General features: G+C 51.7%; 2 protein-coding genes across 4 annotated transcripts in view; both read right to left on the bottom strand.

Moving 5' to 3' along the window:
* Positions 1-1,003: 1,003 nt before the first annotated feature.
* On the bottom strand, positions 1,004-7,144 carry PARS2 (prolyl-tRNA synthetase 2, mitochondrial). Of its 3 annotated transcripts, XR_007136137.1 has the most exons (4): positions 7,073-7,134; positions 6,655-6,721; positions 1,917-3,460; positions 1,004-1,445 (listed from the first exon to the last, which is right to left on the bottom strand). XR_007136137.1 is itself a non-coding variant. In XM_047788995.1 (3 exons), exon 3 carries the CDS (start codon positions 3,429-3,431, stop codon positions 2,013-2,015), a length of 1,419 nt encoding a protein of 472 aa, XP_047644951.1. In that variant the 5' UTR covers positions 3,432-3,460; positions 6,655-6,721; positions 7,073-7,134; the 3' UTR covers positions 1,775-2,012. The 3 variants fall into 3 exon arrangements, 2 of the variants coding, with proteins under 2 accessions (XP_047644951.1, XP_047644952.1); XM_047788995.1 differs by lacking the exon at positions 1,004-1,445 and having other exon boundaries at positions 1,775-3,460; XM_047788996.1 differs by lacking the exons at positions 1,004-1,445; positions 6,655-6,721 and having other exon boundaries at positions 1,775-3,460; positions 7,073-7,144.
* A 2,874-nt stretch (positions 7,145-10,018) lies between these two features.
* The window catches only part of TTC22 (tetratricopeptide repeat domain 22), a 30,146-nt gene continuing 24,611 nt past the window's right edge, over positions 10,019-15,553 (bottom strand). Inside the window, exon 7 of the mRNA XM_047788994.1 lies at positions 10,019-11,568. Within this exon, the coding sequence (XP_047644950.1) occupies positions 11,434-11,568 (135 nt within the window). The 3' untranslated portion in view covers positions 10,019-11,433. The remainder of the gene's footprint in view (positions 11,569-15,553) is intronic.

Here is a 15,553-nt window from a genome sequence, read left to right as displayed (position 1 = left end):
TGAACATGGCATGCAAAAGTGCCTCACAGCAGGGGCACATGCAGGCCCGCAACAAATGAATGACCAGGCCAGTGACAGCAGCGCTCACATCAGTCTACTAACACACAACCGAAACGACTCACACTCAACTGCAATGTGGTCTCAGAAGGTGGTCACCTGTACCATGAGTGCTCCACAGACACTGCAAATTAGAAGCATCGGGGGCGCTTTAAAACTGCCAACGGCCAGGCCACACCCCAGAACAGAACCTCTGGGTGGGACGCAGGGGATTCCACTGTGAAGCCAAGGCTAAGATCCCTGCTTTAAAAATCCAGCCTTTCTAGGTTTGCTCTCAGAATCCCCGTCTCCTGGCCTGAGTGCTGGCCCAGAGCCCAGCGGTAAGCCTGGGAGTCATTAGGGCTTGGCATCTACACTCATTAGGAACCCGATGGTGTGTGCTGGGGGTGAGGTTACTCTGGCGGGAACAGCAGTCAGAAGCTGCTGGGAAGCTGTTTGGCAGGTAGAACATTTGGCCGAGACAAGTACTTCTTGCCATAAACCAAGAATCAGCGGAGGACCCTGGCCTCCGGAAGCTGACCATCAACGACAAGCCGCTGGCCTGCACCCGGTGGGTGAGCGAGAAGGGCGGGCGTCAGTGCCGAGTGGGAGGGGCCGAGGACGGAGAACCAGGTTCTGCTCATGACCTGGGGGGCCCGACAAGGGCAGCTCAAGGCCGCTGCCCGTACGCCCCAGGATTCAGGCAGAGACCTCTTAATACTCACCCCTGTCGTGCGGGGCTCCAGGTAGGATTCCACTCTGCACCCAGGACGAGGTCACCGTGGCACATGAAGCCTGCTGCCCTTGATACATGCGGGAAGAAATGGTTTCACACACAATTATCCCAGCCACTCAGTTTTCTTTTTAGGAGAAACAGGAGAACGAGCACAGAGGCTCCATGCAGGAAGCCGCTGCACTGTTAAAATGGCAGGTATTCCCAGAACTGTTTCCAATTAACACGCAAGGCTCATCCCAACAGCTGGACTTTATTCAACCAATACAATACCATCTTCGGGCTAAACCGCCTCAACAGGGCCGGGTCTCTGGAGTTGGTTTGGGGGCCATTAGCTAACTGTATTAACTTTCTGGGTAGCTTAAATGATGGAGGACCAGAGGAACCAGATCTGCCAGTCACAGCCCCGAGGAACTAACAAATCCAGTTCCATTTTCTCATGGCACAGATGGGGAAACTGGGGCCCCGGCAGGGGAGGGGTCGTGTCCAAGTCATCAGTGAGTCAGGGGCGGCCAGGTGTCCTGATTCTTCTACCCAGACTCTCAGCCCATCTTCTCAACGGAGGGCTGGCAGGCCGCCTCTCTGGACTGAAAGCTGCAAGAGGCCCGTGGTCAGACTGTCGGAGCTCCAGGGGCCTCGCTCCTCAGCCACGGCATCCGATGCATGGGAACCTCTCCTGGGAGACAGGAACGGACTCACTTGAAGGCCAAGATGACAACTTAGCTGTTTCTAGCCACCAACAGAAGCTTCCACAGTGGAATACAAAAGGAATGGTACGTGGCAGTAGGGCCAGTGCAGACAAAGGGATCAAGGTGGCAACTTTATTTTCTTTGGTCTTTTCTAGGGCGGCAGCCGCGGCACACGGAGGTTCCCAGGCTAAGGGTCCAAACAGAGCTGCAGCTGCCGGCCTATGCCAGAGCCACAGCAACTCGGGATCCAAGCCATGTCTGCGACCTACACCATAGCTCATGGCAACACAGGATCCCCAACCCACTGAGCGAGGCCAGGGATCGAACCCAAAACCTCATGGTTCCTAGTCGGATTCATGAACCACTGAGCCACAACGGGAACTTCTCAAGGTGACAACTTTAAATACAAAGCGTCTGAACAAATGACTGAATAACTGGTTTCCCTCACAGGGTCTCACCTTCCACGAGCTGCCCTGTTTCTGGGGAGACCAGCTCCTGCGGGTAAGGCAGCGTTAGGATGGACACTGAGGCGGTGAGATGTGAGGGGGGCGTGTTTACGCCACCTGCACTTGGCTCAGTAATTCCAGGACTCCCTCTCTGGTGAGGAAGACCACCTCGCCTGTGTTCTGGCACCGAATCTCAAAATGTGCAGGCTCGTCCAGGGCCCTCTTGCCCGCGATGATCACGAAGGGGTAGCCGAGCTTGTCGGCATCTTTCAGTCTGTTCCCAATGGTCAGATGGGTCCTGTCGTCCAGCAGGACCTCCCCACGGAGCTGTGGCGCCGCCTCGGTGATGTGGTCGTACAGGTGCCCTGTGAGCTCTGCGGCTGCCTCCTCCTTGCTGCCCTTCTTAGGGGGGATGACGCAGACTTGGTAAGGGGCCAGGAGGCCGGGCCAGCGGATGCAGTCTTCTGCAGAGAGGACTTCAATGGCAGCGGCCAAGATCCGGGTCACCCCCAAGCCATAGCACCCCATTTCAGCCAGGGATGCTTTGCCGTGGACATTGGTGAACTGGGCATTGAAGATGGAGGAGTACTTGGTGCCCAGGTAAAACGTGTGCCCCACCTCGATGCCTTTGGTTTCGGTCAGTGGTCCCTGGCAAGCAGGGCAGTTCGTCTGTGCCAAGTCCAGGGTCTCCACATTGGCCGAGAAGCTGCAGCGGGGACAGAGCGCAAGCCGGTCCTCCCCAACGTCCACCGGCAGCTGGAACTCATGAGACATCGTGCCCCCGATGCTGCCCACATCTGCCTGGACCTGCAGGCACCGCAGCCCCAGCCTGTCGAAGAGGCTGCCGTAAGCATCGCACACCAGGCTGTAGGTCCGCCGGGCGGCCTCGGGGGAGGAGTCGAAGGTGTACATGTCCTTCATGTAAAACTCTCGGCCTCGGAGGAGACCAAAGCGGGGCCTGGGCTCATCCCGAAACTTCCGCGTCACCTGGTACAGCAGGACGGGGAGCTGCTTGTAAGACAGGGTCTTCTGGGAGGCGACCAGGGCTGTGACGGCTTCCTCGTGAGTTGGGCCCAAGCAGTACTCCTTGCCGTGCCTGTCTCTAAGTCTGAGCAGCTCCTTGCCCATTGAGTCCCACCGGCTGGTGGCTCGCCACAGCTCTGCTGGGCTGAGGCTGGGCATGTTGACCTTCTGGCCCCCGATGGCCTGCATCTCCTGGTCTATCACCCGCATGAGCTTCTCCATGGCGCGGACGGTGTAAGGCAGGAGGTGGTAACAGCCAGGGCTGGCCGGGTGGATCAGGCCCACCTGCAGCATCAGCCGCTGGCTCTTACAGGTCAGGTCGCCAGGTCTGCCCTCGAGAGAGAGCACCTGGTCTTCCCGAAGGTTCTGGGGCTGGAACATGCGGGACAGCAGCAAGCGCTTCCCTCTCCCTGGGGTGCCGTGCTGAAACCTGTGAGGAGCGGACCCTGAGAGCTGGCGCCTGCAGGTGGCCAGCGCTCGGCATCTTGTCAGCAGCCCTTCCATGACACCCCAGCACTGGGAGGCACTTGTGCCTGAAGAAAATGAGCCAGACAGAAATAAGCATTAACTTATTGTGACCGGATACCAGGCAGGAGCCAGCACCCGCGGGTCTCCAACAGACTTCTAAGACAGCCACCAATTTTGTGGGTGCAGATCCTTCCTTTTCTAATATGCTAGCCCATCAAAGTACTACTTTGCTCACCTCTTACGGCCATTTTTAAAAAATCACTATTTTCCCATTTATAAAAATACAACAGCATACTGCAGAGACACCAATGCCTGGCGATGGCACAGGCTCTGAAATCAGAAGACCTGGATCCCAGTCAGGCTTCCTAATAACTACACTCTGTGTCGCTTGGGACATGAACCTTAACTCCTTGTGATCTATAAAATGGTATTACAACAGGACCTATCTTGTAGGTCTATTGTGGAAATTATTTATTTTTTTTGCTTTTTAGGGCTGCACTCGAGGCATATGGAGGTTCCCAGGCTAAGGGTCCGATTGGAGCTACAGCTGCTGGCCTATGCCACAGTCACAGCCATGCCAGATCCGAGCCTCATCTGTGACCTACACCACAGCTCACAGCATCACTTAACCCACTGAGTGAGGCCAGGGATTGAACCCACAACCTCATGGTTCCTAGTTGGATTTGTTTCCGCTGCACCACGATGGGAACTCCTAATGCGGGAACTTAGAGAAGTTATAAAATGTCATTAGAACGGTATCTGGGAGTTCCCATCGTGGCACAGTGGTTAACGAATCCGACTAGGAACAATGAGGTTGCAGGTTCGATCCCTGCCCTTGCTCAGTGGGTTAATGATCCAGCGTTGCTGGTCCAGAGGGCTTGGTGAGGGTGGGTATATGAGGGTGGGGTAAGGGGGGGATCTCCTCTGCCCAGATCCAGGGCACCATCTCTCACCTGGGCCCCCAGCTTCCATACCCACTCCCTTCCAGCCCATTCTCCATGCTGCAGTCACAGGGGACACATCCAAAACACAGATGGCAACAGTTTTTCTTGCTCGAGATCCTCCAGCATGGAGTGGATAAGCAATGAGATCCTGCTGTATATCGCAGGGAACTACATCCAGTCATTTCTGAAACATGATGGAGGATAATGCAAGAAAAAGAATGTATATATGTGACTGGGTCACTTTTACTGTACAGTAGAAATTGACAGGACACTGTAAACCAACTAAAATGGAAAAAATAAAAATCATTATATACTTAAAAAAAAAAAAAAAAAAAGATCCTCCAAAAGCTTCCTGCTACCCTTAGAATCAGGTCTAAGCTTCGACCTTCATGGTGCCCATGGCCCCACGTGAGCTGCCTGCTGGTCCCCTCTGGCCTCCTCGGACCCTTGCCCTCTCATGCTCCAGCTGCAGCACTAAAACACAGTCCCCTCTGCATAGAATGCTCCTCTCCCCCTCGCGTACTGACGTCTACTCACCCTCCAGGCCTCAGGAGTGCCACCCTGTCGTCTGGGATACCTTTCTGGACCCACGTCCCATACCCCAAAGACCAGTTTCTCCTGTGAGAGCACCCCTCTCCCTCTGGAACACCAGTCTTTGGAGTTATTGCTCCTTTGGCCGCTGGTCTTCCTCCAGGCACTCGGCTGTGCATGCAAGGGCCATATCTCACTTGCTTGTCACATAGCAGGGGCTTACTAGACACTGTCTACTGAGTGAGCGTGTAGCTTTCTGGATAATTTTATTATTCTTTATTATTATTTTTATTTTTTGCTTTTTAGGGCCGCACCACGACATATGGAAGTTCCGTGGCTAGGGGTCGAATCAGAGCTATAGCTGCCAGCCTACACCACAGCCACAGCAACTCAGGAACCAAGCTGAATCTGCGACCTACACCACAGCTCATGGCAACGCGGGATCCTTAACCCAATGAATGAAGCCAGGGATCCAACCCGCATCCTCATGGATACTGGTCGGGTTCATAACCTGCTAAGCCATAACAGGAGCTCTGATTTTATTTTTTTTAGGCAAGAAATAGATTTATTAAGACAGAATGCTTGTGAGGGATATAAGCAGGTGGGCAGGCAAAGCAGCTCTGCCTGATTTTATAAAATATTTACACATTCCTAAGGGCAGCACAATATCCCACTGATTAAGTCAAAAACAATTCCTGGAGTTCCATCATGGCACAGCAGAAACGAATCCGACTAGGAACCGTGAAGCTGTGGGTTCGATCCCTGGCCTCGCTCAGTGGGTTAGGGATCCGGCATTGCCGTAAGCTAAGGTGTGTAAGTCGCAGATGCAACCCGGATCTGGCGTTGCTGTGGCTGTGGCGTAGGCCGGCAGCTATAGCTCCAATTGGACCCCTAGCCTGGGAACCTCCATACGCTGAGGGTGCAGCCCTAAAATGACAAAAGACAAAAAAAAAAAAAAATTCTCTGGGGAGTTCCCTTGTGGTTCAGTGGGTTGCAAACCCAATTAGTATCTACAAGGATGCAGGTTCAATCCCTGGCCTCACTCAGTGTAGGCTGCAGACATGGCTCAGATCCCAAGTTGCTGTGGCTGTGCAGGCCCACAGCTGCAGCTTTGATTTGACCCCTAGCCCAGGAACTTCCATAGGCTGCAGGTGTGGCCCTAAAAAGAAAAACAGAAAAGCAAAAATGATTCTTCAGAGTTACCATTTTTTTCTGTTATAATCTACAATAAACAGAAGGGTTTCTTGTTACATATTTGGGAGAGATTCTCAGGAATGGAATTACTGAGTCAAAAAGTATATAAACCCTTTCAAGGTTCTTGATTTACTGCCAAATAAAACGAGCACCTCTAATCTCCAGCATATCCTCATGGAGCAAAGCTCTCCGGCCTTATGCCGAGAATGGGTTACTGACTCCCCTCAGCTCTGGGAAGGTCAAATCCCCCAGGTGGTTCCCTCCAGCTTTCAGCAGCTTCACATTCCACAGCTGGTCCACTCTAACCTCAAGCAGCTTCATCCATTTCCCCTGGGCACTGTACAAACAGTATCATTTCCTATGTGGCCTATGACCTGAAAAAGGATGGGAGCCCTAACGTGACTGAGTAGAAAAGTGCAGACTCTGGAGGCAGGGCATGCCTGGTTCACTCCTGGCACCACCACTTAAGGCCCCACCACCACAGGCCCGTGGCCCAAACCAGAAACACCTTCACCCTTGATTCCTCTCCAAGTAAATGAGTCTGTCTGTAAGATTTCTTTCATGTGCACGCCCTTCTTTCTGTCTCTCACCTTCCTTCTCAACTCGGGTTTGGAAGTCCCTCAATACAGCCTGCTACATTCCGGTAGCCCCGTGGATCTGAAAATCAAGCAAGCATCCGAATCACCTGGAGGGCTTATTGAACACTGATTATGGGGCCTCATCCCTAGAGTTTCTGATTCATTAGGTCTGGGAGATTTCTAACAAATCCTCAGTTACAACGACCCGAGGCAGACAAGGGAGGAAGTCCTGCCCCCATTTCACAAGGGAGGAAACAGACTAGGAAACAAGCATAATCCAAGAGTTTCAGTGACTGTGACCCCGCCCCAATCCAAGGACCGGAGGCACGTGAGGGTTCTAGGTCTCGGCGTCCAGGACCGAGCGCAGTCTTTGTTCCGCAGCCTCCCGCCCTTCCCTCAACCCTCAGCCCTCGCTGTCACCCATGCTCACCAGGTTTACTCCCTGCCAACTCAGCCCGCGCGGCGACCGCCGTGCCCGACCAGCGCGCGTGCGCCGGGGGCGTATCCACGTCAAACTCCGCCTCCTGTCCTTACCGCCAATCACAAAGCCGTGCTCGGGGTACTGGCCCCACCCCACGCTAGAGGTTTGCAGGAAACTTAGCCGCGGAGAAAGAACATGCTCGTAGATTGGCCTGGGCAGCAATAAGTAAATCACCATCCGGGAAGTGCCCTCTAGGATTTAGGGAGGTGTAACTCTATGATCAAGGCCAATTTCCTAGGTTTTGAGCCTAATGTTCCCACCCACTGCCAGGGCCCTCCCCACTCTCGGAATAGGAGACCCGCCTTGGATGTTGTAACTATGACAACAGCGGGCCAAGCGAGTTTGAATCTATCCTGTGATTTTACAGGCTTTCAATTTAAATAAATTAAAAAGTTTAAACAGTGGAAATACAGCACCTTTATTTCGTCTTTAAGACACTAAGACAAACTTTTATTCACAAAATATTTTTTGAGCAGCTGCCGTGTCCCAGCCCCTTGAAGAAACTGGGAATGGTGAACAAAACAGACAGGGTTCCCTGCATTCAGTGTAGCTTACATTCTAGTCAATAAATCAATACAGTGAAAGTTAAAGGGAGGCCAAAGATCTCAGGGGTCAAGATAAGTGGTATTTTAATGCAATTAAGTTTTTAAAAATAATGCAAAAACTCCATGATGCACAAATGATCAAAATTTTATGTAAAGACAGGATCCATTAGTCAGATGGTGTTAAATACTGTGAAGAAAAATTAATTAGACAAGGGAAAGCATTGGCGGTCTGTGGTTGCCATTTAAAATAAAAGGATCAAGGAAAGTCTGGTGGAGTAGGTGACAGTTTAGCAAAGACCTGAAGGAGTTGAGAGGGCCTTGCAGATATCGGGGGGAAGAATGTTCTAGACACAGAGAACAAAAGGTGCCAAACGCCCTGAGGTGGGAGCTGTGTATCATATGACGCTACCTAACTGGTAACCGCTATGGTTTTTTCAGCGCCTAAAATGTACACGACCCAGTGCAAGACCCTGATGGTTCTGATACTGGCCCCAAGAAGCTCTCAGCCCACCAGGATCTGCAAGGAAAAATACTGTGTGATCCGTGGTGTAATAGGGTGGGCTGAGGGGGCTGAAAACAGTCCTCTAGGAACGCTGGGAAAGAGGGCTTCCCTGAGGAGATAAGCTTCAAGCCGACCCTGAAGGATGAGTGGAGGTTAGCAGCACAAGAATGGCACTGGGAGGGGATTAGAAGGTCCAGGACACGCGCAGGCCCTGAATCAGGAAATGATGAGCCGGTGTGAGGGGCGTGGGATGGGGTAGGGTTTACATCTTTGTTTCCCTCCACTCCCAGCACCGTGCCTGATAAACAAACCAAAGCAGTGGTTTGCAAACTTGACTGCACTGGGAATCGCTTGGTCCCAGCCCCACGATGCTGGTCATTGATCTGGGGTGGGCCTGGGCATCAGTACTTTAGACTCCTCCTTGATCCTAACATGAAGCCTGGGCTCGATCCCTGGCCTAGAAGAAGGGCTTCAGATAGCCTGGTGCAGGGAGGGGAGATGGGAGACGCATGTCATCGTCCTGGTCTTACAGCTGAGAAAAATTCAGCTTGGTGGGCTCCATGACCGGCATCTGCTCACCAGCTGGAAGGTGGGGCAGAACCTGGGCTGGACCTGAGCGCTTCTGCTCTAAGAGCATCATTCAGCCCCTGCAGCCCAGCTCTGTGCTCTGGGCTTCTTTCCCCAAAGAAGGCAGTCCCCAAGGTCCCCATGCCTCCTCTCTAGAGACAACAGGAGAAAAATCTTCAGGATCCAAAGCAGCCTTAGACTTCTCCTGGCTCTTTGTGCACTTTCTTACATCCCTTCCAATCTTGGAAGAGCCAGGCATCCTTCCTCTGCACCCTGAGGTGTTAATTATTTCTCAATTAGTAGTTCCTGGCTCTAGAGCATAGTGGTGTGGAGAGGCCTAATGACTTGCCATGTTTATACACCCCCACATCTTCAGAGCACTTTACCAATGGTAACTAATTAGTGCTCACGACCCCCTTGGGAGGTAAGCCGAGAACTGCTGCCTTTTGCCGAGAGTTCGCAGGAGGCTCTGCAGACGGGAGCTGCAGGGTCCCCTCAAGCCAGCCATGGTCACAGTAGATTTGCTCCCCACTGAGAAAGTCCAGGCTGGTGGAGACCAGAATGTAGTCCTCTCACTGCTAGTAACTTCCTGGGAGACATTTCAATCAACTCATTGATCAGCCATTTATTGAGTGCCTTGAATTATAGAGTTCATTTATGATTAAAACCTCACAAGTCTCCTGGAGTTCTTGTTGAGGCTCAGGGGGTTAAGAACCTGACCTAGTATCCGTGAGGATGTAGGGTAAACCCCGGGCCCTGCTCAGTGGGTTAAGTATCTGGCATTGCTGTGAACTGTGGTGTAAGTCGCAGGCATGGCTCAGATCCCAAGTTGCTGTGGCTGTGGCTGTGACTGTGGCCGGAAGCTGTAGCTCTGATTGGAACCCTAGCCTGGGAAATTCCATATGCCATAGTATAGCCCTAAAAAGCCAGAAAAAAAAAACTGAAAAAAAAAGAAATAGGAGTTCCTGTCGTGGCTCAGCAGTTAATGAATCCGAATAGCATCCATGAAGACACAGGTTCGATCCCTGGCCTCCATCAGTGGATTAAGGATCCGGCATTGCCATGAGCTGTGGGCTGAAGATGGGGCTCAGATCCTGAGTTGCTCTGGCTGTGGTGTAGGCTGGCGGCTACAGCTGGGATTGGACCCCTGGCCTGGGAACCTTCATATGCCATGGGTGCGGCCCTAAAAAGACAAAAAAAAAAAAAAGAAATATATTCAAATCATTCTTTTGTAAGATTAGAGATGTAACAAGATGATGCTTTTAAAGTAATGAAATGAGATTTTGCATGTAGAGCACTTGAAGGGCACCTGGTACATAGCACTCAATGTAGCATAAACTATCGTTAATACTCCAGTACAGCCCTCGCACCTGCTGCTCCACTACCTGATGGCTCTTCCCAGCCAGGTCCACGTGGCTCACTCCTTCACCTCCTTCAGCTCTTTCCTCAACCGTCATGTTCACAGCCAAGACTTCCCGACACTCTAATTTTCAGCACAATCCCCACTCCTATCCCCAGCACTCCTGTTACTCTCTTGCTCTATTTTTTTTTCTCTCCATAGCATCTATCATCATTTAATATACTAAGAATCTAGTTTGAGGTTTACTGTGTTACGTGTCCCCCCCATCCCCTGACTCCACCCCAGTAGCATGTAAGCTCCATCCAGGAGGGCAGGGATTTTTGTTTTGTTCACTGTAGCAGCCCTAGTGCCTATTCCAAGGGGCACCGAACTTTTTCTGCAAAGGGCCAGACAGTAAATATTTTATGCTTTGCAGGCCATATGGTCTCTGTCGAAACTGCTCAACTCTGCTGTTATTAACATGAAAGCCGCCATGAAAAAAATGTAAGCAAATGAGCACAGTTGTGTTTCAATAAAACTTTATTTGCAAAAACAGGTGGGGGGCCTAATTCAGCCCATGGACCATAGCTTGCCAGCCCCTGGCCTAGATCATTGTCTCGTGCATTATAAATGCTCAGTAAAGATTTGTTGAATGAATTAATTAGTGAATAATTGAATGACTGAGGACAAGACATCTGGTACAGTGCCTGGTGCACCGCTGGTACTCAATAAGTGCTTATTCCTTCCTTCCTAGTTTACACTTAGTAAATACAACAAGATAGGCCACGGTGTACTGTATTAGAGGCACAAACAAGGTACCCTGGGAGTACTGGGATGTGGCAGAGTTCTCCTCCTGGGATGAGGGAAGACTTCAAGTGTGTCGAAAGCTGGGCTCCCCAAGAAGCAGGCCCTGAGTCAAGGATCTAAAGGCACACAGTTTCTTGGAGAGGTGACCTCAGGAAACCCTGCTAGGAGAGTAGGGAATTGAGAGAGGGAAGGGCAGGAGAGGAATATAAGGTCTGATAATGAACCAGCAGGTTACTGCTAAGGGCAACAGGGGGGGCCTCAATCCCAATGGGAACCTCTCCCCTTGCCCCACCCCTGCTTATGAGGCTCAGGCATTTATCCTCCAGTTTCCATTCTCCATCGGTTGAAGGATATGCACAGAGGCATCAGCAGCGCTCCCAGCCAGGTGACAGTGGAGGTGCTTGCAGCAGGATGATGTTAGCCTGTATCCAGGGGCAGGAAGAGGGGACATGGCAGGCCCTGAGGTGATACTTGAGCTGGCTTTGCGAGATAAACACACACCTTCTTGTTCTTGTTTAAGATACTGTTTTCAGGTCTTTGATGCCCACAGCTAAGCTTCATCCCAACAGGGACAGTCCCCAAGAGCTGTTCCAGCGGACAAAGAACGTCTTCCGTCGCTTGCACCCAGTGGGAAACCTCTCTGGGAAGGACGCTGCATGGCCCAACCTGGGTCATAGGTCAGCACCTGCAGTCAGGGGGCAAGGCGTTATGATGGGCAGCCCTCTGCCACCACCTGGAATGGGGACGGTGTGGTTAGCAGCCCAGGAAGAAGAGGTGCGAGGCCCAGCAGCCAGGGGACTGGGCAGGTGGAAGCAAGGGCTCGCCCCCCGCAGCCGGGGCTCTTCTGTTTGTGTCTTTTACGTTGTGGATGACAAATAAAACGCGCAGAGGAGCTACAGTTGAATGAAACCGTTTCCATGCCAAAGAGAATAAACCCCAGCACAGAGCTATGGACTGGTTTGGAAACATAAACATGAAAAGTGCATTTGGATGTTTTTGAAGTGTGCAGTATACGGAGCAACATATGTGACAGAAAAGAAAGTAATCTAAACCCCAAATAGTTAAAAAGCCATTTATTTGTCCCCTTTTGCCTGCCTGCCATTCAATGGGGAGGGGCCTTGGAGAAGTTATTGAACCTCCCTGAGCCTCAGTTTCTTCACCTGTAAAATGGGAACAGTGCAGAATCATTGCTCCCCGGCTTCCGAAGGTTAAATGGAATGAGGCATAGGAAGCACAGGTCCCAGGGACGGGCCCACGGTGAGTTCTCAGTACATAGTTTTGATGAAAATAATGATGATGATTTTTTTTTTTTCCTCCCTGCGGGAAACTTCCCCATGCAAATCATTCTTCTGTGGCCACCTAGAGGCCAGCTGGAGTTTTTCCACAGCTCCACAAGCGTTTTTTGCTCACCCCTGTCTCTTCAAGGGCCCCCCTTACCTCTGCTCCTCCAAACTAGAGGGGTCATATTCCAAAAAGACCTGGCAGGTGGGAAAGGCGCTCCAGAAAGGTGGAATAGGGTGAGCAGAGGCAAGAAGCGGGACGTGGGGGCTGGTACGCCCCACCTGCAGCCTGGAGGCGCTGCTGTGGGAGGAGCTGGGGCAGGAGGGAGTGGGCGGTGTCCCCAACCCCATCAGCAAGGCTTGCCAGTAACTTGGACCCCACAGAGCTGGAGCCAGAGCTGGGGAGGGCGTCTCGCTGGAAGCATGCCCACGATGCTGGGATCTGTTTCCATCTGCTCATTTCACTGCTGAGTTGTAAAGTGCTAAATGTCATTATCCTCCCCTTCCTTAAACAAGAAAAAAAGTTAACAGCCTGAGAAAAGGAGATATTTCACTTCATTTGGCATCCAGCCACCATCATCCACACAGGGTGCTCCCTTGGGGGCTGATTAGGGGCGGGAGAAGCCCTGTTCTGTTCTGCTTTCTTCAGCTGCTGGCACCAGCTCTGTGCAAGCTCCAGGCAGGGCACTGGTGGCTGGAGGCCAGGTCAGATCTCAGCCTGGCTGCAGGCAGAATAGCCAGCCTCCTACTGAACAACTTAAACACTGTAATAGGCGTCACAATAGAAAGGGAGAATGGGGGTCAGGGCAAAATGATTTGTCCAAGGCCAGCCTGCTTAGGAGGGTCCGTTGTGTGTGGCAAAAGTGAACTTGAACCAAGACATGGAAATGACATAAAAGAAGGTTTCAACCCAATAGAAGGACAAACTTAAAAGACTTGAAATGTTAACATGTGGACTGATTCCCTCAAGAGGTAGTGAGCTGCCTGTCTGCCAGAGGCATGCAAGTGGTTTAGATACTCCTTTCAGAATACTCACTGCTGAGAGGAGTTCTGAGAGGCTGGAAGACTAAGGTTCTTTTCAATACTGAGATTCCAGAAACCGATAATTGAAAGATTTCACCTGTTTTCACCATATTTAACATGCTTTGCTCTTGCTGTCTAAAGAGGAATTTCTAGCTGCCTGATGTTGGCTGCTAGACAGAGAAAGAAATGGGCAGGCAGCACAAGGAGTGATTTATCTTCATGACTCCGATTATGGGGTCATTGAGGCTTTTACCCTGCAGAGCTCCCCAAAGGAGCTCCTGCTGCTTCAGCTGGGTGGCAGTTGTCCTCCCAGCTGCCCTGCAGGGAGGGGCATTCCTCAGGACTCAAAGCTATAATTGAATACAGATCAACTGCCCACTAGCCTCCCCCTACCAGCCAGAGCCACAGTCCTAGGGGAACTCCAGGCCTGACATCAGCAGGGGCTTGCTGAAGAGGGGTGGCTAATGCCACTATCCCCTCCCCATTGGGCTGGAGAAAGGCCACTAACACAGGATGAGTGTGACAAGCGTGCAGGGTCAGGTGGACCAGCTAACACTTCTGAGAGTCTCCACTGGTCTTCTGAAGTCCCCGCTGTGGCCCACAAGCCCCTGCATGACCCGCTCGGCGTGCTCTAGACTGAAATCCCTGAAGGTGTAGACAGGGTATGCTCTGTTCTCCACAGTAGCTCCAGAGTTTGGCACTAGGCTGGTGTCTGGTAAATGTTGTCGTTTTTGTTTTTGTGTTTTAGGGCTGCACCTGTGGCATATGGAGGTTCCCAGGCTAGGGGTTGAATTGGAGCTACAGCTGCTGGCCTCCGCCAAAGCCACAGCAATATCAGATCTGAGCAGCATCTGCAGCCTACACCACAGCTCACAGCAATGCCAGATTCTTAACCCACTGAGCAAGGCCAGGGATCGAACCTGCAACCTTGTGGTTCCTAGTTGGATTTGTTTCCACAGAGCCATGACGGGAACTCCTGGGTAAATGTTTATTGAGTGAATGAATAGAAAGCCTGCAGTCCTCCTGGGCTTACCAGAAATAAACTTGGGAAAGGAGGCGACCCTGAAAGGGCAGAGAACACTGGCCTGAGAGTCTGGAGTGGGGGTTCAAGTTTGTATCTGTCATTGATTCATTGCTTGACCTTGGGTAAGTCCCTGCTCTCTTGCCTCAGTTTCCCCACCTGGGCCTCAGCTTCCCAGCTGCAGATTTGGGGACTTGGCCTAAGGTTGGAGAGGAGGTGGAAAGAAAGCCCATGCTTTCTGCTTGAGCTGTAAGCTGCAAAAGTTCCTGGCCTCAACTTCAGCTCTTTTTTTTTTTTGTCTTTTCTAGGGCCACACCCGAGGCAGATGGAGGTTCCCAGGCTAGGGGTCTAATTGGAGCTGTAGCCACTGGCCTATGCCAGAGCCACAGCAACGCCAGTTCCGAGCCTCGTCTACGACCAACACCACAGCTCACGGCAACACCGGATCCTTAACCCACTGATCAAGGCCAGGGATCGAACCCGCAGCCTCATGGTTCCTAGTCGGATTGGTTAACCACTGTGCCACGACGGGAACTCCCTCAACCTCAGCTCTTGTGGACCTGGTGATGGAGTTGCCTGCTTGGGACCGAGGTAGCTGTGTCCCCACTGTGAGTTTACTCTGTTCAACCATCAAAACTGAGCCTGTCTTATGTACCAAGCTCAGTGCAGGGCCATGGAGCTGAATTAGATGTGGTCCCTGCTGTAGAGAACCAGGGTGGAGAGGGAAAAACAGATGTGGTGACATAATTATGATGCAAGGATAAGGGAAGAAATGCAACGTGGTGGGACCCTGAGAGTGACCTGTGCACAGAAGGGCGTGATTAGTGAGAGCTGGAGGATTAGGCAAGACTTCCTGGAGGAGGCGCTTTGAGCTGAGCCCTCGGGATAGAAATTACAGAAAAGGAGCCAGTGGAGGCACAGGATGTACAGTGGCACAGAAGCCAGGCAGTTTGGGAGCCGGGGGACTAGAATACTGCAGGGAGGGCAGGGTAGTGACCTGTTGTGTTGGTGATCACAGGCTCAACTTTAGAACAACCAGGAAGGGCGGTTCCCAGAGACGGCACATCACAAGGCAGGTCTGGTTCAAAGCCTGGCTCTTCCCTCATTCAGTGTCTCAGCCTCTTGTGTAAAATGAGGACAATGGGGCCTACGCCTCAGGGCTGGTGCGAGCACTTGAATGAGTCTATGTGTATAAAGTGCTTAGCACATAGCAGTTAGTCTCGGAAATGGGGTTTCTTCTCTCTTTTTGGCTTTTGGCCAGCATGCGGATAACCCTCAGAGAAGCTCTAGGTGGTATTTCTTTTTTTTTTTTTTTCTTTTGTTGTCTTTTTAGGGCCACACCCAAG

This window comes from Phacochoerus africanus, chromosome 8 (genome assembly GCF_016906955.1).
Source record: "Phacochoerus africanus isolate WHEZ1 chromosome 8, ROS_Pafr_v1, whole genome shotgun sequence".
Taxonomy (NCBI): Eukaryota; Metazoa; Chordata; class Mammalia; order Artiodactyla; family Suidae; genus Phacochoerus; species Phacochoerus africanus.
Note: the sequence above shows the minus strand (reverse complement) of the source record. Positions and strands in the feature narration are given on the sequence as shown.

Coding starts and splice junctions, on each gene's coding strand:
- PARS2 (XM_047788996.1), bottom strand. CDS start 3,431: ATGGAAGGGCTGCTGACAAGATGCCGAGCGCTGGCCACCTGCAGGCGC.